General features: G+C 55.3%; 1 protein-coding gene and 1 long non-coding RNA gene across 3 annotated transcripts in view; one reads left to right on the top strand and one right to left on the bottom strand.

Moving 5' to 3' along the window:
- Positions 1-3,512: 3,512 nt before the first annotated feature.
- LOC140400115 (histone H2B 7-like) lies at positions 3,513-4,152 on the bottom strand. Its single transcript, XM_072489591.1, has one exon. The coding sequence runs from the start codon at positions 4,116-4,118 to the stop codon at positions 3,741-3,743; it is 378 nt and encodes a 125-aa protein (XP_072345692.1). The 5' UTR covers positions 4,119-4,152; the 3' UTR covers positions 3,513-3,740.
- Positions 4,153-4,637: 485 nt separating this feature from the next.
- Positions 4,638-23,827, top strand: part of LOC140400012 (uncharacterized) — a 66,955-nt gene continuing 47,765 nt past the window's right edge. The window contains exons 1-3 of one of the 2 annotated variants that reach the window (XR_011937964.1): positions 4,638-4,842; positions 5,428-5,557; positions 14,279-14,363. This is a non-coding gene — a long non-coding RNA (uncharacterized lncRNA). The remainder of the gene's footprint in view (positions 4,843-5,427; positions 5,558-14,278; positions 14,364-23,827) is intronic. The other variant, XR_011937965.1, reaches the window with a different exon arrangement.

The raw sequence follows: 23,827 nt of genomic DNA, 5'->3' as shown, positions 1-23,827 counted from the left end.
CTGGGTAAAGGCGGAGCAAAGCGGCACCGCAAAGTGCTTCGTGATAACATCCAAGGCATCACCAAACCAGCAATCCGCCGCAGTGGCTCGCCGTGGCGGCGTCAAGCGCATCTCGGGTTTGATCTATGAGGAGACTCGCGGGGTGCTGAAGGTTTTCCTGGAGAATGTGATCAGGGATGCGGTCACCTACACTGAACACGCCAAGCGCAAGACCGTCACCGCCATGGATGTGGTTTACGCTCTTAAACGCCAGGGCCGCACTCTCTATGGATTCGGCGGCTGAGAAAGTCAATTTGACAATATAACAAAATCCAAAGGCTCTTTTAAGAGCCGCCCAAATCCTCACAATGAGACCACTGACCTTAGAATGGCAGCAGCATAACTCATCGAGCTGGTTTAGCGACTCATAGCTTGGAAACCTCGATTTCCTGTTAAAACGGGTGCCGTTAGAGCAGGAAATCCTTTCCGAGCATTGATTTCTGTTTTCACTCTTTTGAAGAGCCGGTGCAGTTTCGATGGGCCGAATGGTCTGCAGTATAAATTCTATAATTCGGCGACATAGTTGTACAGTCTGAAACACGAAACCATTCTCCGAGGTCAAACCTGTAACCGCGCACAATGAACACTGACATTGATCAGAGACACTATTTACATAACTGATCTGTAAACACCGCCTCCTCCTTCCATCTCCCCCAGAACAGTCGCTGAACGAATCAGCCAATTTTCCCTTTGATACCTATCGCTCTTTGCATTGAAAGAACCGATATCGCTGATCAGATAAAAATGAGACAGAATTCCGCCCCTCAATAGGAGCTTTATCCCAGTCTGTTGTAGAACAATCAGGGAGTGAATCTGAATTTAATCCGGGTGCTCAGGCAGTGGGTCGAATCTGAGACAAAAATGGGACCAGGAATCATTGAGAAGTTTTTGATATTTATAACTTGAGATTGAGTTTGTCAGTTTTCTCAAATATCCGTTCCTTGTCCCTGTGAAATTGGCGGGCTTTTTGAAATTGATGGTTTGTCAGTTGCAGGTCCACCAATCAGGGCGCTGATATCCTTGCCGCTCATCGCTCTTTTCAAACTTGTCCACGGGATCGGGCTGCATCCAATGAGGAGAAGTGGGCGGTCACTATAATGTCTTAAATAGGCAGCGAGAGAGCGGCGCCAGCATTCTCAGCGTGTGCGTTTCACCCAGTTTCACAACATGGCCAGGACCAAGCAGACAGCGCGCAAATCGACCGGAGGCAAAGCTCCTCGCAAACAGCTGGCTACCAAAGCGGCCCGCAAGAGCGCTCCAGCCACGGGCGGAGTGAAGAAGCCCCATCGCTACAGACCCGGCACTGTGGCTCTGAGGGAGATCCGCCGCTACCAGAAATCCACCGAGCTGCTGATCCGCAAACTGCCCTTCCAGCGCCTGGTGCGAGAGATCGCTCAGGACTTCAAGACAGACCTGCGCTTCCAGAGCTCCGCCGTCATGGCCCTACAGGAGGCCAGCGAGGCTTACCTGGTGGGGCTCTTTGAGGACACCAACCTGTGCGCCATCCACGCCAAGCGAGTCACCATCATGCCCAAAGACATCCAGCTGGCCCGCCGCATCCGCGGGGAACGCGCCTAAAACTCGGTTTCAGCACCAACAGCAACAAAGGCTCTTTTAAGAGCCACCAAGTCTGTCAGGAAGGGAGCTTCACCACCCAATACTCATTTGACGTGATTTCGAATATAAGCATAGGCTTTATGAAGCTTTATTGAAATCACATACCAGAATTAATAGCATGGAATGAATTTATGAAACGAACATCGCTTATTGTCACTAGTAGGCTTGAAATAAAGTTACTGTGAAAAGACCACATTCCGCCGCATGTTCGGGTACGCTGGAAGGGAATTGAACCGTCCTGCTGGCCTTTCGTCTGCTTTAAAAACCAGCCCTGTGTTAAACCAGCCCGGATTAGATTATTCCCGGTCCTGAGTAAGAAACGAGTCACATAGCAACCCACTTAGATAGCCATTGCAGAAACTCTACAGGATAGATTAGATCGCAGGCTTCCTTATTTCAATATTATTGGAACGCGCTACGGATTGATACCATAAAGCGTTAAATATTTTCATATTAAGTAGCAGAGCAGAATCTCGTGTCAAAAAATAATTCGCTCTTTTTCAGATCAAGTGAGTGGCTCTGAAAAGAGCCTTTGGGTTATTAGATTAAAAAATGGTCGCTTCACTTCTTGCCGGCGCCAGCGCTGCTTTTCTTGGGCAGCAGCACGGCCTGGATATTAGGCAGCACCCCGCCCTGAGCGATGGTCACCCCTCCCAGCAGCTTGTTGAGCTCCTCGTCATTGCGGACGGCCAGCTGCAGGTGCCTGGGGATGATGCGGGTCTTCTTGTTGTCCCGGGCCGCGTTGCCGGCCAGCTCGAGGATTTCAGCGGTCAGATACTCGAGCACAGCAGCCAGATAGACCGGGGCTCCGGCCCCCACACGCTGGGCATAGTTGCCCTTTCTCAGGTGCCTGTGAACACGCCCCACCGGGAACTGCAGTCCAGCCCGGGAGGAGCGAGACTTGGCCTTGGCCCGAGCTTTACCGCCGGTCTTTCCTCTTCCAGACATTGTCCCAATCTCACAAACACTTTCACACAGAATGAGGAAACCCGCCCACATTCACTTCTCTTATAGCTTCAGGAGGAATGGCGGTGCACACATTGCTGATTGGTTATCTGAACAACATTGCGGAGTCTGCTTCAACGTGACCAATCAGATATCTGTTTGAAGCACCAATCAGGGGGATCCCGGGTACTGAGGTCGAAAAGTTTGGGCGCCAAATGTTCAGATTCCAACCGTAGATTGATTTCAAAACTTAAAAGAGCGCGAAAAGATTTAAAAAAGAGAAAATTGAATAGGGACCGTAAAAAATGTGAATAAATCTATGAATATTGAGTGTAAGAATGTTGGATTCTCTCTCTATCCCTAGTCCACAGTTTCTCTTCATCTGTCAGTTTCTGATTTCGTGCTTTCGCTGTAACTGACAACAAACCCAAAATAAATTAAAGCAAAATAATGCGTTGCTGTAAATGTGAATTAAGGAGAACGTGCTGGATAAACTCAGCATGTCCGGGGGCATCTTTGTAAACGTTTTGAATCTGCAGAACGTGGATTTAGATCCGAAACTGTCTTCAAATATTTTTACAATTTGCAGTCCAGTCGGGTTTAATCTGGCTGCTGTTTAAAACGCTCTCAGTCGCCGACAGAATGTCAAATATACGGCCAAGTGAAAATTTTATAATTTGTTTCCATATTGTATACTGCTTCCTCAGTGTTAAAAGTGGAGCGAGCAATTTGGAGCTCGTGTCAGTATTGAAATGGAGTTTTCCCACACCACTGGTGTGCTCTCAATAAACTGATCGATTATTGAGTAAACCTGAACATAAATGGAAAGGGAGGTTTTTCGGAACCTGAACACAAATTGAAAGGGAGGTTTTGGAGTTCTATTGTCTCTCCAAATCTAGCGACAGGGACTGAATATGACCAAGTCAGAAACCAAAGACACACAGCGTCACCGAGCAGTCACGAAATGATGGGACTTTATTATCAAGGCACGAAGGATGTTATGTTCCAGTGAAACGCTATTTGAACGGATTTGGCTATTCTTAAACTGATAATTGAAAATATGATAGTTTGGCTGCTTTGCAGAAATTGTGGGTGGCTCTTAAAAGAGCCGTTGGGTTTTGATGAGTTTGAGAACAGTTTTACTTGGAGCTGGTGTACTTGGTCACCGCCTTTGTCCCTTCCGACACGGCGTGCTTGGCCAGTTCCCCGGGCAGCAGCAGGCGCACGGCGGTCTGGATCTCCCGGGAGCTGATGGTGCTGCGCTTGTTGTAATGGGCCAGGCGGGAAGCCTCACCCGCGATGCGCTCGAAAATATCGTTGACGAAGGAGTTCATGATGCTCATGGCCTTGGAGGAGATACCGGTGTCGGGGTGAACCTGCTTCATCACTTTGTAGATGTAGATGGAGTAACTCTCCTTCCTGGCTCGTCTCCTCTTCTTGTTGCCCTTCACTGGCACCTTCTTCTGGGTTTTCTTAGCGCCCTTCTTGGGAGCTGGAGCTTTCTTGTCCTCAGCCATGGTCAGAGCAAACTGCAGACACACAATAACTGAGAACTGCCACACAACTGTTCTTTTCTCGACTAACTCAGTGAACTATGTTAATGAAGGATGGGTGAGAGACCAAGTCACCATTGGTGAATTTAGAATGCTCAGACATTTATGAGCATCTGATTGGTTGTTTCAGGTACCCAATTAGAGCAACTGCCCCGCCCATCCACAAACTTCTGTGGCCAGTCAGATTCCCCTAATTGACACATTGCTCTGACTCTGGGCCTCCCTCTGCCGGCAGCAGCACATTCTCTCTGCTGGTAATAACACGTCACTCTCCAGGGGCTGTCCCGGGTGCCGGCTATACCGCGCATGCGTGCCCACTCAGCCCGATCAGGCAGTGCGCAGGCGCGGGTACACAGCGGGCCGGACCGCCTCCTCCTGACGTCACCGGGCTGTCCAAGGGCAGCTTCTTTGAAGCAACAGCAGGTTGAAGCGGCGCCAGAGAGCAGATCCTCCATTTTGTAGCCGGCAGCTGTGAAGAATTGAAAATGGACGGTTTTGTAATAAGGGAGAGAGGGTCAGAGACACAAACAGGCCCGGATCACACATCTAAATCTGTGGGAGAGAGTCGCTAAGGAGAGTCCACAGCAACACAAAGCAGAGCTGGGGTGAGCTCCACGGCCTCTGCTCAACAACCCATTAAGAAGAAGCTGGAAACAGGAACACAGCAGAATAAAGGTGATATTTGAAGGTATGTCTTTATAAATTGTGCCAATGCAAATCAGGATCCCCTCTGGCTGATTTGTTTGCTGATGAAACGTGAAAGCTCTCTATGTCTTACCTTGCAGACATCTTTTCAATTCTAAACACACTGAACCGCAAATTGTCAGGGAAGGAGGATGATTGCTTTTGGCGCTGTGAAGAATTTGATGCTTTCCAAAAGTAATTGAACGTTAGGCAACTGCGCGTAGAAAGCCAAACCTACTACATGTTCCCCACACTGCAATGACATCTCGAAGAAAACGGTTAGGAAGGGAACTGTTGATAGACTGGCTGCACTGAACAACAGTTTTTATCGCTATTTTCCAGAGGAGAAGTTTCAGATTTTGAGAGAGAATTAGTTGGTGAAAACTCCCTTTGAGTTCGAGACCCCAGACTCAATTTACTGATTTATAGCTGACTCCAAATGTACAAACTGAGCTTCTGCACCTTACCTGTGACAGCACATTAAAAATAAGGCACAACTCCATGAGGTTTTCAGAATTCTGGCATAGCGTCTAGGAGGAGTATCCAGTACGGAGTAAAATAAGCATTCTTTTGCTATTACACATCACAGGGATCTACATGTTCAAGGTTGGATTTTTCATCCTCAAAAGGATGAAGACAGCACACAGGAACCAGCTGAGCTCTGCACCTGATTGGAGTGAGATCATAAGGACCAAGCAAGTTCACCTACTGGATTAAAGGTAAGAGAACATAGTGGGTCACGGAGGTGTGGGTCCCAAAGGCTGGCCAGCATGGGTCCCAAGGGATAGCCGGTTGGTTAAAATGGGTTGCAGGTAAAAACAGTTTAAAAGTACTGCTCTGTAAAATTCTGCTGATTCAGTTCATCCACTTTTCCTTCATTTACCAGGACTAACTGATCTAATGTCATTGATGTAGTACATATGTTACAGATAAGAACATTTATAACTGAAGCAGAATGGAAAGGCAGTTTCAGACATCAGGACAAGACCAGGTCTCATGCTACAAGAAGAGACCTGAGCACTGATACATTGTTAGAATTATTATTGGTAAACATGCAGTTACTGAAGAAGAATTTTAAAATCCAGGTTTGGCAGTATGTCATGGTGCTCATTACAGAGAAAGTGCTGCAAACTGCTCCGAACTGTTTGTCAACAATTCAAGTGGAGACTGGAGAAGCTTTCCACTGGAGCTGAGTTCATAGATTTCATCGAGTCTACAGTGGCCACTCGGCCCATCAAGTCTCCAACGGCCCTTGGAAAGAGCATATTAATAATAATAGATTGTCACAAGTAGGCTTCAATGAAGTTATTGTGAAAAGCCCCAGTCGCCACATTCTGGCGCCTGTTCGGGGAGGCCGGCACGGGAATTGAACCCACGCCGCTGGCCGTGTTCTGCATTACAAGCCAGCTGTTTAGCCCACTGTGCTAAACCAACCCTCCCCAACTACCTAAGCTCACACCTGAACCCTATCCCCACACCTCCAACCCTTCCCTAACCTTTTTTGGGCACTAAAGACAATTTAGCACAGCCAATCCACATAACCTGCACATCTTTGGACTGGGAGGAAACCGGAGCACCCAGAGGAAACATGGGGAGAACGTGTGACTCAGTTGACTGTGTAAACCAGGGGAGTGTTCAAATCATATTCAATTTCAAATTGGAAAGGAGTGAAAATGAAGTCAGTCAGTGAAATGGTAGTTTGCAGAAAGTGAGAGTTTCAGGGGCTAAGTGACAGTGTAATAACAAACAAGCTGCAGGCAATGACTGCAAATTGAATATCTCATTGGGACAAACACACAGCTACAAAGGTGATTGGTTGAACCCGAGGGCGCAGGGCCACTTGCACCCACACACACACAGGGTCTCAGTCTTGCGGGAGTGGAGCTGCTGCTTTGCTACTGGAGGTGGGAGTGAGACTACCTGGGGCCTGTTGCTGCTCCCTCCCGGGGTGAAGGCCCTGACCTCTGTCCTCCCACCCCTCTGCCTGAGGTGGGACCACATGGGGCCTGGTGCTGTTTCCCCTCCCGGGGTGAAGACCCTGCCTTTGGTCCTCCCGCCCCTCTGCCTGAGGTGCGAGTGGGACCGCTTGCGGCTGCTGTTAAGAAAAGGACTTTGTTTCGGGCCCCCACAGGGCTGAACAGGGCCGACCGCCCACCATTCCCACCCCCTGTGGCGGGTGTGGGGCAGCTTGGGACATTGATTTCGGCCCCTCCAGGGCTGAAGAACGCTGCCCCGCTTACAGTGACTATCTGCTGTTGCCCTGCAACTCCTTCCCTTGTGGCACCTGCTGTTGTGGGGCCATGTCCTTCCCCATGTACCCTGATCTCAGTTACAAGGCCATGCCATACCAGGGCCAGTAACCCAGGGGCATCCTCCACTCTGCCGGGGGCACGGTGGACAAGTCACTATGCGGGGAAGACAGCCTCCTCGCCCTTCCGCCTCCTAACGCAGCAACTTGGGGTCAAATGTTATGCCCACCCAACCATGGCCATCAAGGTGTGCACTCGTGCGATGGCCGGGGTCATCAGCCCTTTGGCCATCGTAGCCGCTTCTAGGATGTACGGTAAGGCCGTGTTTTTCCTGCGAGCCGAGCAGGCGGTCTACCGTGTCCTGGAAAGGGGGCTCACAGTGGGTGGGACACACGTGGTGGTGGACCCATTGGAGGCCACCGCCGAATGTGTCGTTCCTTCAAACGTCCCGCTCTACCTCCCCACCGAGCTCCTCCTCCCCATCTCAACTTCCTGAGGGAGGTCAGGTCCGGGGTGGCGCCGCTGACACTCGGCCTGCGGGACACTTCCCTCAGTCATGAATACTCCTTCCGGCGTCAGGGTTTTGTCTGCCTGACCCGGGAGGAGGTCATGGAGGGAGGATTTGTGGTTCCCCACCAAGGGAAGGACCATAAAGTGATCTGGTCTGCGGATGGCATGCGGTGCCATGCCTGAAGTGGGCTGGGGCATATATTCGCCGGAACTGCCCCACCCTAACGGCCACTGCCAACACCATCTCCAGGCCGGCCATGGCTGGCACAGCCCCCCTCTCCTCCACCACCTCTGTCTGCCCAGCACACCTTGGCCCCATCACGAGTACTGACCCCGTGCCCGTCCCAACCAACACAGAGGCCGCAGCCTCACCTTGCGATGCCGCCGCCACCTCGCAACAACATGAGGGGCCTGGAGAGACCAACACACCGGCTCCGGAGGGCGGTGGGGACCCTGTGTACAGTCCCGAGCTGGATGCTGTTCCGGCCCCACCACAGTCCCAGGGGCTCGGCGATGCGGAGGGGGGGGGGGCATTGCAGAGGGTGGGGGGGGGTTGCTGCCGAGGGCCCTCCAGCAGTGGTGGCCCCGCAGCAACACCAGCTTGCCCACCGCAAGCGCCAGTGGCCTGGGTTGGAGGTGGTGGTGGATCTCGCTACCCCCCTCCCCAGGCGAGCGGGGTTTGGTATCTCCTGTGTTTATTTCCATCACCCTGATGCCCAGCCCCGTTAAAAAGAAGGCCAAAGCAGCCGCTGATGTGACCGAGCTGCCGTCGTCCCCCGAGCAGGGAGGCCTGGGCGCGGGCGGAGACGTGACCCCCCAAATGCTTGTTCTGCCCGGTGCAGTTTTACTCCCCGAATACCTTTTGTTCATCGCTGGGGGCCAGCGGCAGCCACCGGAGCCCCTATATCTTCGGGTCGTGGGCGGGCGATGGGGAGGAAGGCTCCCCGCTCACAAGGCCCAAGCAGACGATGCGAAGGAGCACAGGATCCATCCCGGAGCTGTTCCCGGGGGTCTTTCCGGGTCTCTCCGAGGGCCCGGCATCGACGGCGGGGTCGGTGTCGCCACGGACTCTGAATCGAGGGGGGGGGGGAGCCTGCGAGGAACCCGCCTGAGGATGATCCTGGGGGTGGGATCGACTCGGACCAGGGGGAGCAGTGCCAATCTGTTCTGTTCCTCGCGGGGCTCCTGAGGGAGTGGAGGGGGCAACAACCCTCTACTCCCTCTGAGCAGAGTTATGGGTGATTGGTGAAGGACACACGCTACAACTGACTTGGAGGTAACCATAGCCAGCCTCAACATCCACAGCAGCAGGGACGCGCATCACCGTTTCCAGTGCTTCTCTGTCCCCTGGGACGCAAAGTACGGGGTGTGCTTCCTGCAAGAAACCCACGCCATTCCGGGGGACAAAGCTAAGTGGACCCTGGAGTGGCAAGGGGGTGTCTTCATGAGCCACTTGGCCCCACGTTCGGGCGGGGTGGCTATCTTGATGATTTCCCATTTTCAGCCAGAGATCTTGAGGGTCAAGGAGCCAGTGCCAGGCCGTCTGTTGCATTTAACGGTCCTCGACGGGGACGTGGTGCGTCACTTTGTGAATGTATACGCTCCCTGGCCGGGCCGCAGCAAACGACTTTCTTTGACAAAGTGTCCACTCTTCTTGGCACCATTCCTGTGGGCGAGTGCATCATCCTTGGAGGGGATTTCAATTGCACCCTCCAGGACAAGGACCGTGGTAGAGTCCAGTGCAGCACGCAGGCGGTGATGAAGTTAAGGGACCTGGTCAGGTCCTTCGACTTGGTTGGCGCCTGGAGAACTCTCCATCCTGAATCTCAGGTGGACACATTTGTGGGCCCTCTGTTGGGAGCGTCCAGAATCGACCGTCTTTACATGTCTAGGACGTACTTGCCCAGCGTTCAGACGGCCTCTGTGGAGCAGGTGCTGTGCTCGGATGACCACCTGGTGTGGGCGGGGCTCAGCCAGCTCCGCGCTCAGGCACGGTCCGCGTACTGGCACTTTAACAACCTGCTGCTGGAGGACAAGTGGTTCCTGGAATCGCTTTGTTATTTCTGGGCCGGCTGGAGAAAGAAGCAGGGTGGCTTCCCCTCCTTGAGGCTATGGTGGGACTTGGGCAAGACTCATATCCGCGCCTTCTGTCAGAGGGACACGAAGCGGTCGATGCCAGGGCGGAAATCCACGATCGCCAAATTGGCTGAAGAAGTCTTCCATCTGGAGTCACGTCTCGCTCAGCCGGATGAGGACCCACCCTGGGGCTGCTGTACAGGGAGAAGACGGGCGTGCTGCGGGACCTGCAACTTGTCGGGTCCCACGGCGCGTATGTGAGGTCACGGATCCGTTTCCTGACAGACATGGACCGTGGCTCCCCCTTCTACTCGCTGGAAAGAGGATGCAGGGCCAGTCGGCCGACGACGGTCCCTCGTCTCGGATCCGGAGGGGGTCAGGACCCCAATTAGGGACTTTTATTCTGACCTCTTTACTGCAGATCCGTGCAGCGAGGACGCTTGCAGAGTTCTGTGGGAGGACCTGCCGCAGGTCGGCCCGGAGGGCGTCGGGGTCTCGACCAAACCGTCAATCATCAAGAAGGGCGCCCTCGACAGCAAGACCCCAGGGCTGGATGGGCTGACCGTGGAGATCTTCAGTGCGTGCTGGGACGTCCTGGGGAGCGACTACGTGGGGTCCTGGGGAATGTATCGTGACCGGGGAGATGCCCCTTTCGTGGTGCAGGGCCATAATGGCGACCGGTCTCCCTCCTCAGCACGGACTACAAAATAATTGCCAAGGTCATGTCTTTGCACCTTGGCCCTGTGCTGGACCACATGATCCACCCCGACAGTCCTACACCGTCCCGGACCGCACCATTTACCATGATCCACCCCGACAGTCCTACACCGTCCCGGACCGCACCATTTACCATGATCCACCCTGACAGTCCCACACCGTCCCCGACCGCACCATTTACCATGATCCACCCTGACAGTCCCACACCGTCCCGGACCGCACCATTTACCATGATCCACCCTGACAGTCCCACAACGCACCATTTACCATGATCCACCCTGACAGTCCCACATCGTCCCGGACCGCACCATTTACCATGATCCACCCTGACAGTCCCACACCGTCCCGGACCGCACCATTTACCATGATCCACCCTGACAGTCCCACAACGCACCCTTTACCATGATCCACCCTGACAGTCCCACACCATCCTGGACCGCACCATTTACCATAATATCCATCTGGTCCGGGACATCCATCATTCCCAGACGACTGGGATGTTGAGCGCCTTCCGGTCTCTTGACCAGGAGAGGGCGTTCGACAGGGTGGGGCACGAGTATTTGCTCGGGACTCTGCGAGCCTTCTGGTTCAGGGCGCACTTTGTCTACTGGATCCGATTACTGTACGCTGCCTCGGAGTGTCTGATTAAGGTTAACCTGTCCCTGACGGCGCCCCTTCACTTTGGGAGAGGTGTGCGTCAGGGCTGCCCCTTGCCCGGCCAACTTTATTCTCTCTGCGTGGAGCCTTTCCTGCGCCTCCTGCGGAGGAGGTTGTCGGGGCTGTTTCTGAGTGAGCTGGGCATGGCGGTGGTCGTTTTGGCTTAGGCTGATGATGTGCTGCTCATGTTCATTGACCCCGGTGACCTGCGGAGGATGCGAGAGTGCCAGGCTGTGTACTCCGCCGGATCTTCTGCTGGGACCAACCGGGCTAAAATGTTCCGGACTCCTGGTCGGTCCATGGCAGATGGACCCCCTCCCAGAGGAGCTCAGGCCTTCAGCTGGCGCCGGTCCAACATCTACTTGGACCAACATCCTCGACTTGGGAGTCTATCTTTGCCCGGCAGAGGAAGCCTGGCCGGCGAACTGACAGGAGTTGGCGACCAAGGTCACCGCTCGCCTGGGACGCTGGACAGGACTGCTCCGAGTGATGTCCTACAGGGGTCGAGTTCTCATCATAAACCAGCTGATAGCCTCCATGTTGTGGTACCAGCTGGTCACTTTGACCCCTCCCCCTGACTTTGTCACAGGCATCCAGAGAACTCTGATTCGGTTCTTCTGGGACAATGGATTGCACTGGGTCGCTGAGGAGGTCTTGAGTCTCCCGCTTGCGGAGGGCGGTCAGGCGCTGGTGTGCCTTCGCATCCAGATCACGACTTTACGCCTTCAGACTCTGCAGCGATACCTGGACGTTGAGCCTCCTCCACGATGGTGTGTCCGGGCGAAGTATTTCTTCCCCCAGGTGCACGGCCTGAACTACGATGTGCAGGTCCTGTTCGTTGACCAGCAAGGTCTTCAGAATTCTTTGTTGACGCTGCCTGTCTTGTACCAGGATCTTCTCAAAGTCAGGAACAGGCGACATATTTCTTCTGCCAGGTGCACAGCCTGAACTATGACGTTGACCAGCAAGGTCTTCAGAATTCTTTGTTGGCGCTGCCCGTCTTGTACCAGGACCATCTCAAAGTCTGGATCAGGGTCCCCACGTGCCACAGCTCTCCGCTGTCAGGAGTAGTGGCTCTCGTAAGGGAGCTGCTGCTCAGGAATCCGCACCTCAGCCAATATCCATTCCGGTGGCTGGCGGAGCGGAGGGCTGTGGATGTCGGGGTGGCCAGGATCGGGGACATGCAGGGTGGCAGAGGAGTCCACCTGATGACGCCCTACGAGCTCACCGAGCGCGGTGCTGTGTCCATCCAGCACGCGGCCAAAGCCATCCGAGGCCTCAAAATGGTCGTGCTCGGCCCCTAGGACTCGAGACGGCGCAGTTGTGCGGTGGCATCCCGTCTGAGCGGACCCCTGCTCGGATGGAATGCCACGTTGGTCCCAGGACCCGGAACCCCTTCCGGGCGCCGGTACCCCACAACCCCAGTCGCTTCATGTAGACACCCCTCGTGCCTTTTCGTACCGCGCAGATGTGTTTCCTGTACGGCCTGCTGCTGCACACCTTCCACCTCCTTGCCCTCGCCCGCCATCCGGACATGGCTTGGCGTGCCTTGCTGCAGTCCGGCAGCGGAGGTCCCAACTGGAGGTCCCTCTACGGAGGCGTCCTCCCTATAAGACTTGGGGACCTGGGATGGAGGGTGCTGCACAAGGCAGTGTCGTGCAACCATCGGTTAAATCACCACACGGCCTCCCCAGAAACCTGCCACTTTTGCGGCCTGGTGGAGTCTGTGGAGCATGTGTTTGTTGTCTCTCTTTGGCTGCACTCCTTTTTTATTTTTTTTGACGATATTCTTGTTGAGGTTTTCTTTGCACTTAAGCCCCACGCTCCTGATCTATGGACATCTGGTGTGGGAAGGTGGGGAAGCGGGGAAGGCGGAGGACCTCCTTGTGAACCTGCTCCTGGGCCTGGCCACACTTGCCATTAATAGGTCCAGGCAGCGGGCGACCGAGGGGGTCGTCCGGCCTGACTGTCTGCCCCTCCTCCGCAGCCTCGTTCGCGGCCGGGTGTCCCTGGAGTGGGAGCTTGTGGTGACCACGAGCATACTTGAGGCCTTCCGTGCTCGGTGGCCGCCGTCGGGGTTGGACTGCCTCATCAACCCTGATTTTCACACTTTAATTTAACGTGTTTTGTTCCGTTTCCGTTTCCTTTCTGATTCCTTTTTGGGCTCTGCTCCAGTTGCTTTCTTTTTGGAGCACCCCCCGGTTTGCTTTTGTCCCTCAGTTAATTTTTGTATTTTTACTTTCGTTGTCACGCCGTGCATCACTCCAGAATAGTCGGTGGATGCAGGGTTTTAATCCTGCTGCGTGGAGATAAATGCAGCAGGTCATCACTCACAAGGGAAGAAAACACAAGAAAAAAAACCAACACAAAAATATTATGACAGTTGTTAAACCCGATAAAACCCCCCACACACAGTGCCCCCAACACGGGCCCTATAGGAGGTTTTGCTCTATATGTGATGACAGTGAAATGGGGAATATTCCCCTTGATTCTCAATGCGGAATTGCTGCGGGGATCTGCGCACGCCCGGCGTAACCCCGCCCCCTGCCTGTCGTCACTGAGGGTGAGAGCGCATGTGCAGCCCCTCCAGCCCAGGAACAGCGTTCTCATTGCAGCAGCACATCCATCTGGGAGTGTGAGCAAAGAGGCTCAGAGATCATTACTGACTCGGGGGGGAGTTCAGGGAGAATCGGGCACTGTTTGCAAGAGGCGCAGCGGAGCACGATCTTGTTCCGGGACTTGGAGTGAGCGGGGGGGAGGGAGAGCTCTTTCTGGGCCTGGCTTATTGTCTGATTCTGGGTTAGGATTTGGAGAGTATTTTCTTTCTTTTACTGATTATCAATTGAAAGAATAGATTGATCTATCATTGGCCCCATCTGACCCTGATTTACAAGAGAAATGTTAACTTCCGCCCAGTCCAACAGATGAAGAGATGAGTTCCAAGATGATGATTCCTCAGCAACGTGAATGTGGCGACTTGGGGCTTTTCACAGTAACTTCATTTGAAGCCGACTTGTGACAAGAAGCGATTTTCATTTCATTTCACATGGTTAGGTGGGGTTACTGGGTAAGGGTGGAGGCGTGGAACGCTCTTTACAAAGATGGGCTCGATGGACCGAATGGCCTCCTTTTGCACTATAAATTCTGTGATTATCAGTTGAAAGAATAGACTGATCTATCATTGGCCTCATCTGACCCTGATTTACAAGAGATATGCTTTCTTCCCCCTAGTTCAACAGATGAAGAAATGAGTTCCAAGAACAAGATGATGATTCCTCAGCAAAATGTATGTGCTGCCGTCTCCTTCTAACTGACAGTAAGTACAATATTAATCCAACATTGCAGAGACACAGACACAACATCATCTCCACCGTCACAGAGAAAAGAAGCAGTCACACTCACATTGACCTCAAGTCCCAGATAAACATGTCCAATCCAACAGTGATACACGAGAGGGCAGGTGGGGTAATTTTCCACAATTCACCCCCCCGCCATATCATGGAACGTTGGATCAACTTGTTGTGATAATAGCTTTTCGTAAAGTAATCAGTATAGAATTAATTAGGTACAGATTCAGCAATGTGTAAGTATCCATTTGCACTTTTTTGTAACTTTGTTGGATTAAAATGTATCAGAAACACTTTAACCTCAAGTTGTGAACCTTGGTGCAAGTAAAAAGTCAGATAGTACAGCTGATTTAAAAATACAGAATTATTCGTAAGTTTCTACTGAGACAAGTCAGAAAACAAGATATTGGGGGAATGTCCAATTCACATAACAAGCATGTCTTTCGGGACTTGTGGGAGGAACCCGGAGCATCCGGACTAAACCCACACAGACACAGGGAAAACGTGCGGACTCTGCACAGGCAGCGACCCAAGCGGGAATCAAACCTTGGAACCTGGCACTGTGAAGCAATCCCCTGATTTACACAATCCCCTGGTTTACATCCCCCTGCTTGATACACTCCCCGGCTTTATACACTCCCCTGCTTCATACACCCCCCTGCTTTATACACTCCCCTGCTTTATACACTCCCCTGCTTTATACACTCCCCTGCTTTATACACTCCCCTGCTTTATACACTCCCTTGCTTTATACACTCCCTTGCTTTATACACTCCCTTGCTTGATACACCCCCTGCTTGATACAACCCCCTGCTTGATACAACCCCCTGCTTGATATAACCCCCTGCTTGATACAACCCCCTGCTTGATACAACCCCCTGCTTGATACAACCCCCTGCTTGATACAACCCCCTGCTTGATACAACCCCCTGCTTGATACACTCCCCTGCTTTATACACTCCCCTGCTTTATACACTCCCCTGCTTTATACACTCCCCTGCTTTATACACTCCCCTGCTTTATACACTCCCCTGCTTTATACACCCCCTGCTTTATACATCCCCCTGCTTTAAACACCCCCTGCTTTATACACCACCCTGCTTTAGACATCCCCCTGCTTTTCCACTCCCCGGCTTCATACACCCCTGTGCTTTACACCCCCCCTGCTTCATACACTCCCCTGCTTTATACACTCTCCTGCTTCACACACACCCCTGCTTTATAAATCCCCCTGCTTGATACATCCCCCTGCTTGACGCACTCGCCCAGCTTGACACACTCGCCTGCTTGATACATCCCCCTGCTTGATACACCCCCCTGCTTTATACACTCCCCTGCTTTATGCACCCACCCTCCTTTCATCCCCCTGCTTTATACACCCCACTGCTTTATACACCCCCCTGCTTTATACACCCCCCTGCTTTATACACCCCCCTGCTTTATACACCCCCCTGCATTATACACCCCCCTGCTTTATACACCCCCCCTGCTTTATACACCCCCCCTGCTTTATACACCCCCCTGCTTTATACACTCCCCTGCTTTATGCACCCCCCTCCTTTCATCCCCCTGCCTTATACACCCCCCTGCTTTATACACCCCCCTGCTTTATACACCCCCCTGCTTTATACACACCCCCTGCTTTATACGCCCCCCCTGCTTTATACACCCCCCCTGCTTTATACACCCCCCCTGCTTCATACACCCCCCTGCTTCATACACACCCTTGCTTTACACGCCCCCCTCCACACACACCCCACCCCACCCCCCACACACCCACAACCCCCCCAACCACACACCCCCAACCCCCCCAACCACACACCCCCACACCCCCTCCACCCCCCCTCAATACTCCCCCTCCACACACATCCCCCCTCCACACACCCCCCCTCAAACCCCCCCACACCCCCTCCACACCCCCCCCTCCACACCCCCTCCACACACACCCTCCACCCCCCCTCCACACACACCCCCTCCACCCCCCTCCCCCACACCCCCACAGCCCCTCCCCTCCCATACTCCCCCCCCCTTCCCCCCACCCTCCACAACCCACCCCCTCCACACACCCCCCCCCGGCTTGGTATATCCCCCTGCTCTATACATCCCCCTGCTCTATGCACTCCCCTGCTTTATACACTCCCCTGTTTTACACACTCCCCTGCTTTACGCACTCCCCTGCTTTACACACTCCCCTGCTTTACGCACTCCCCTGCTTTACGCACTCCCCTGCTTTACGCACTCCCCTGCTTTACGCACTCCCCTGCTTTACGCACTCCCCTGCTTTACGCACTCCCCTGCTTTACGCACTCCCCTGCTTTACGCACTCCCCTGCTTTACGCACTCCCCTGCTTTACGCACTCCCCTGCTTTACGCACTCCCCTGCTTTACGCACTCCCCTGCTTTACGCACTCCCCTGCTTTACGCACTCCCCTGCTTTACGCACTCCCCTGCTTTACGCACTCCCCTGCTTTACGCACTCCCCGGCTTTACGCACTCCCCGGCTTTACGCACTCGTCTGCTTTACGCACTCCCCTGCTTTACGCACTCCCCTGCTTTACGCACTCCCCGGCTTTACGCACTCCCCGGCTTTACGCACTCCCCGGCTTTACACACTCCCCTGCTTTACGCACTCCCCGGCTTTACGCACTCGTCTGCTTTACGCACTCCCCTGCTTTACGCACTCCCCGGCTTTACGCACTCCCCTGCTTTACGCACTCCCCGGCTTTACGCACTGCCCGGCTTCACGCACTCCCCGGCTTTACGCACTCTCCGGCTTTACACACTCCCCTGCTTCATACATCCCCTGCTTTAGGGTATAAAGGGTGTATTAGCTGGGCTGGTTTAGCACACTGGGCTAAATCGCTGGTTTTTAAAGCAGACCAAGGCAGGCCAGCAGCACGGTTCGATACCCGTACCAGCCTCCCCGAACAGGCGCCGGAATGTGGCGACTAGGGGCTTTTCACAGTAACTGCATTTGAAGCCTACTTGCGACAATAAGCGATTTTCATTTGATTTATGCACTCCCCTGCTTGAACCACTTCCAATCGTTTAGAAGCTCCACTGGTTTCCACACTTTCTTGTTGCGCACATCCCTCTGTTTTCACATTTCAAAAAACAAAAAAAATTGCCGTTCGTTTTCATTTATTGTCCAGAAACAAAGGCTTCTTCTTCGCTTTCTCTAATAACAGTCTGTCGCCATCTGGCTCAGCAAACAATCCTCCCTATTCCCCACCCACCCAGCTCGCCTCCCACTGACCCCCCCCCCCCCCCCGCCCAGCTCCCCTCTCCCTGACCCCCCCCCCGTCCATCTCCCCTCTCCCTGACCCCCCCACCCAGCTCCCCTCTCCCTGACCCCCCCCCCCCGTCCAGCTCCCCTCTCCCTGACCCCCCCACCCAGCTCGCCTCCCCCTGACCCCCGCCCAGCTCCCCTCTCCCTGATGCCCCCCCCCACACCCGCGCAGCTCCCCTCTCCCTGACCCCACCCGCCCCCCCCCGGCCCAGCTCCCCTCTCCCTGACCCCCCCCCACCCAGCACCCCTCTCCCTGACCCCACCCGCCCCCCCCCGGCCCAGCTCCCCTTTCCCTGACCCCCCCCACCCAGCACCCCTCTCCCTGTTCCCCCCCCCCGCCCAGCTCCCCTCTCCCTGACCCCCCCGCCCAGCTCCCTCTCCCTGACCCCCCCCGCCCAGCTCCCCTCTCTCTGACCCTCCCCCCCCCACCCAGCTCCCCTCTCCCTGACCCCCTGCCCAGCTCCCCTCTCCCTGACCCCCCCCACCCTGATCCCCTCTCCCTGACCCCCCCCGCCCAGCTCCCCCCCCACAGCTCCCCTCCCCCTGACCCCCCCACCCCCCCCCATCCAGCTCCCCTCTCCCTAACCCCCCCCGCCCAACTCCCCTCTCCCTGACCTCCTCCGTCCAGCTCCACTCTCCCTAACCCCCCCCCCGCCCAACTCCCCTCTCCCTGACCCCCCCCCCCCCTCCGTCCAGCTCCCCTCTCCCTAACGCCCCCCCCCCGGCCCAGCTCCCCTCCCCCCGCCAAGCTCCCCTCTCCCTGACCCCGCTCCCCCCCAGGCTACCCCCCCCCCCGCCCAGCTCCCCTCTCCCTGACCCCCCCCGCCCAACTCCCCTCTCCCTGACCCTCCCCACCCCCCCAGCTCCCCTCTCCCTGACCCCCCCCGCCCAGCTCCCCTCTCCCTGACCCCCCCCCGCCCAGCTCCCCTCTCCCTGACACCCCCAGCCCAGCTCCCCTCTCTCCTCACCCCCCCCCAGCTCCCCTCTCCCTGACACCCCGCCCAGCTCCCCTCTCCCTGACCCCCCCGCCCAGCTCCCCTCTCCCTGACACCCCCGCCCAGCTCCCCTCTCCCTGACCCCCCCGCCCAGCTCCCCTCTCCCTGACCCCCCCGCCCAGCTCCCCTCTCCCTGACACCCCCGCCCAACTCCCCTCTCCCTGACCCCCCCGTCCAGCTCCCCTCTCCCTAACCCCCCCCCCCCCCCCGCCCAACTTCCCTCTCCCTGACCCCCCCCCCCCCTCCGTCCAGCTCCCCTCTCCCTAACGCCCCCCCCCCGGCCCAGCTCCCCTCCCCCCGCCAAGCTCCCCTCTCCCTGACCCCGCTCCCCCCCAGGCTACCCCCCCCCCCGCCCAGCTCCCCTCTCCCTGACCCCCCCCGCCCAACTCCCCTCTCCCCCCCCCGCCCAGCTCCCCTCTCCCTGACACCCCCAGCCCAGCTCCCCTCTCTCCTCACCCCCCCCCCCAGCTCCCCTCTCCCTGACACCCCGCCCAGCTCCCCTCTCCCTGACCCCCCCGCCCAGCTCCCCTCTCCCTGACACCCCCGCCCAGCTCCCCTCTCCCTGACCCCCCCGCCCAGCTCCCCTCTCCCTGACACCCCCGCCCAACTCCCCTCTCCCTGACCCCCCCGTCCAGCTCCCCTCTCCCTAACCCCCCCCCCCCCCCCCGCCCAACTTCCCTCTCCCTGACCCCCCCCCCCCCTCCGTCCAGCTCCCCTCTCCCTAACGCCCCCCCCCGGCCCAGCTCCCCTCCCCCCGCCAAGCTCCCCTCTCCCTGACCCCGCTCCCCCCCAGGCTACCAACCCCGCCCAGCTCCCCTCTCCCTGACACCCCCGCCCAACTCCCCTCTCCCTGACCCCCCCGTCCAGCTCCCCTCTCCCTAACCCCCCCCCCCCCCCCCGCCCAACTTCCCTCTCCCTGACCCCCCCCCCCCCCTCCGTCCAGCTCCCCTCTCCCTAACGCCCCCCCCCGGCCCAGCTCCCCTCCCCCCGCCAAGCTCCCCTCTCCCTGACCCCGCTCCCCCCCAGGCTACCAACCCCGCCCAGCTCCCCTCTCCCTGACCCCCCCCCGCCCAACTCCCCTCTCCCCCCCCCTCCCCTGCCCAGCTCCCCTCTCCCTGACACCCCGCCCCGATGGTCTCCTTTTAAAAAATAATTGATTTAAAATACAGTTTTGTCCAGGTTGTGGATACAGCTATATACTTGACAAAACAAAACACAGGCTCCAGGAAATATACCCAGACGGGAGGGGTCTTTCCTCCCCTCTCTTCTTTCCTTTTCACTAATCATCTAACTGGGCAATTGTTCGTTTCCCCTTCCCAGTTTTCTTTGCGTTCTCTCACCGTGCTGTGGTTGCTCCTCCTGTCGTCTTCCCCTGTGCTCTGCACACCCCCCCCCCCCCCCCCCCCCTCGCCCGTTTTAGTTTCCTTCTCTTCCCCCTTCTGGCTACCCCTTTTTGTCCCTTTTCCCCCCTTCACTGCTGCCCCCATTCTTTCTTGCTGGCTGGCTTTTGTTACATCACCTTCCCCTCCACCCCGGTCCTCCCTCGGTTTCCTCTTTCTGTCTCGTCCTGGCTATTTCTCCCGGGCTACTCGCTATTTATTCATGTGTTGGCCACAAACCGGTCTCGGAGCAGTCGGGTGAATGGCTCCCATGTTTTGTGGAAGCGTTCTTCCGACCAAGGATGGTGAATTTGATATTCTCCATTTGGAGAAATTCCGATCGGCCGGGAAGCCAGTCTGCAGTTTTAGGTGGTGCTGCTGATCGCCAGCCGAGCAAAATTCTACGGCGGCCGATCAGAGAGGTAAAGGCATCCGCCCTCCTCCCCATGAAGAGATCTGGCTGGTCTGATACCCCAGAGACTGCCACTTTCGGGCATGTCTTCACTCTCATCCCTAACACTTTGGACATTGCCTCGAAGAAGGCTGTCCAGTACCCACCAAGTCTGGGCAAGACCAGAACATGTTGGCGTGGTTGGCCAGGCCTCCTTGGCAGGTTTCACATCTATCCCCCACCTCTGGGAAGAACGTGATCATTCGGGTTCTGGTCAAGTGGGCTCTGTGTACCACTTTTAGCTGCGTTAGGTTGAGCCTCGGAGGGAGAGTTGACCCTGTGCAGTGCGTCGTTCCAGAATCCCCACCCTATTTCGAACCCCAAGTCGTCTTCCCATTTCCTCCTTGTCGTGTCCAGTTCGGTGTCGGCCCTCTCTAGCAGTTGTTCGTACATGTCACTACAGTTCCCTCTGCCTAGGATGTCTGCGCCCAGCAGCTCTTCCAATAGTGTCTGTCATGGTGGTCGTGGTTATGTCCTTGTCTCCTTCCTTGAGGAAGTTTTGTCGCTGCAGGTATCTGAGTTTGTTGCCTTTAGCTGGTTGGAATCGCTGCGTCAGTTCTTCCAGTGTTGTGACCCGCCCGTCAGTGTATAGGTCCCTGATTGTCAATGTCCCCCACATCCTGTCTCCACCTTTTGAAGGTGGCGTCGGTGAGTGCTGGTGTGTACCTGTGGTTATTGCAGATGGGGGCTTTGTCGGATATTTTGGTCAGTCCGAATTGCTGCCGTAGTTGGTTCCACGTCTGGAGGTGGCTATCACCACTGGGCTGCTGGAGTGTTTCTTGGGAGAGCCGCCTTGGTGAGGGCCCGGGGGAGGTCCCCTTCAGGGGGTCTCCTCTGCGTGCATCCACTTGGCTTCTGCCTCCTTTGTCCATCCCATCTCTCTTGGATTGGATTGGATTTGTTTATTGTCACGTGTACCGAGGTACAGTGAAAAGTATTTTTCTGCGAGCAGCTCAACAGATCATTAAGTACATGAGAAGAAAAGGGAATAAAAGAAAATACATAATTGGGCAACACAACATATACAATGTAACTACATAAGCACTGGCATCTTATGAAGCATACAGGGTGTAGTGTTAATGAGGTCAGTCCATAAGAGGGTCATTTAGCAGTCTGGTGACAGTGGGGAAGAAGCTGTTTTTGAGTCTGTTTGTGCGTGTTCTCAGACTTCTGTATCTCCTGCCCGATGGAAGAAGTTGGAAGAATGAGTAAGCCGGGTGGGAGGGATCTTTGATTATACTGCCCGCTTTCCCCAGGCAGCGGGAGGTTTAGATGGAGTCAATGGATGGGAGGCAGGTTCATGTGATGGACTGGGCGGTGTTCACGACTCTCTGAAGTTTCTTGCGGTCCTGGGCCGAGCAGTTGCCATACCAGGCTGTGATGCAGCCTGATAGGATGCTTTCTATGGTGCATCTGTAAAAGTTGGTAAGAGTCAATGTGGACATGCCGAATTTCCTTAGTTTCCTGAGGAAGTATAGGGGCTGTTGTGCTTTCTTGGTGGTAGTGTCGACGTGGGTGGACCAGGACAGATTTCTGCAGATGTGCACCCCTAGGAATTTGAAACTGCTAACCATCTCCACCTCGGCCCCGTTGATGCTGACAGGGGTGTGTACAGTACTTTGCTTCCTGAAGTCAATTACCAGCTCTTTAGTTTTGCTGGCATTGAGGGAGAGTTTGTTGTCGCTACACCACTCCACTAGGTTCACTATCTCCCTCCTGTATTAGGACTCGTCGTTATTCGAGATCCGGCCCACTATGGTCGTTTCATCAGCAAACTTGTAGATGGAGTTGGAACCAAGTTTTACCACGCAGTCGTGTGTTTACAGGGAGTAGAGTAGGGTGCTAAGTACGCAGCCTTGTGGGGCGCCGGTGTTGAGGACTATTGTGGAGGAGGTGTTGTTGTTCATTCTTACTGATTGTGGTCTGTTGGTCAGAAAATCGAGAATCCAGTTGCAGAGTGGGGAGCCAAGTCCTAGGTTTTGGAGCTTTGATATGAGCTTGGCTGGGATTATGGTGTTGAAGGCGGAGCTGTAGTCAATAAATAGGAGTCTAATGTAGGAGTCCTTGTTTTTGAGATGCTCTAGGGATGAGTGTAGGGCCAGGGAAATGGTGTCTGATGTGGACCGGTTGCAGCGGTATGCGAATTGCAGTGGATAAAGGCGTTCTGGGAGTCTGGAGGTGATGCGCTTCATGATCAACCTCTCGAAGCACTTCATTACGACTGAAGTCAGGGCCACTGGTCGGTAGTCATTGAGGCACGTTGCCTGGTTCTTCTTTGGTACCGGTATGATGGTGGTCTTCTTGAAGCAGGTGGGGACCTCGGAGTGGAGTAGGGACAGGTTAAAGATGTCCGTGAATACCTCTGTCAGCTGCTCCATGCAGGCTCTGAGTGCACGACCAGGGATCCCGTCTGGGCCCGTCACCTTCCGAGGGTTCACTTTCAGGAAGGCCAATCTGACTTCGGAAGCTGTGATGGTGGATATGGGTGAATTATGGGCTGCTGGGGGCACTCGCCAGCGGATTGTTGGTTACCTGCTCGAACCGAGCATAGAATGCATTAAGTTCATCGGGGAGGGGTGCGCTGCTGCCAGAGATACTGTTCGGCTTCGCTTTGTAGCCCGTTATATTGTTTAGTCCTTGCCACAGCCGCCGAGAGTCTGTCTGACTCTAGCTTGGTTTGATCTTCTCTCTTGGCATTCCGGATGGCTTTGCGGAGCTCGTACCTGGATTTCTTGTATAGGTCAGGGTCGTCTACCTTGAACGCCTCAGATCTGTCCTTCAGTAGGGAGTCAGTCTCGCGATTGAGCCATGGTTTCCGGCTGGGGAACGCACGTACTGCTTTCTTTGGCATGCAGTCGTCCACACATTTGCTGATGAAGTCTGTGACGGTGGTGGCACACTCATTTAAGTTGGGCGCTGAGTTCTTAAATATGGACCAGTCCACTGTCTCTAAGAGCTCTTCTGTCTCCTCGGACCAGCACTGCACAACCTTCTTAGCTGGATTCTCCCGCTTGAGTTTCTGCTTGTATGCCGGGAGAAGGAGCACCGTCCTATGGTCTGATTTCCCAAAGTGCGGTCGGGGGATGGAACGGTAGGCACCCTTGATTTTTGAGTAGCAGTGGTCAAGAGTGTTGTCGCCTCTGGTGGGACAGGAGATGTGCTGGTGAAATTTTGGCAGTACACTCTTGAGGTTGGCCTTGTTGAAGTCTCCAGCCATGATGAACAAGGCCTCTGGGTGTTCTGTTTCGTAGTTGTTTATTACTGTGTATAGTTCGTCCATCGCCTTCCTCACTACTGCCTGGGGTGGGATGTAGACCGC

The sequence above is a fragment of the Scyliorhinus torazame genome, chromosome 24, assembly GCF_047496885.1.
Source record: "Scyliorhinus torazame isolate Kashiwa2021f chromosome 24, sScyTor2.1, whole genome shotgun sequence".
In the NCBI taxonomy this organism is placed as follows: Eukaryota; Metazoa; Chordata; class Chondrichthyes; order Carcharhiniformes; family Scyliorhinidae; genus Scyliorhinus; species Scyliorhinus torazame.
This window is presented reverse-complemented; position numbering and strand designations above follow the sequence as displayed.

Excerpts from the sequence above, each read along its gene's own strand:
- LOC140400115 (XM_072489591.1), bottom strand. The coding sequence starts at position 4,118 with ATGGCTGAGGACAAGAAAGCTCCAGCTCCCAAGAAGGGCGCTAAGAAA.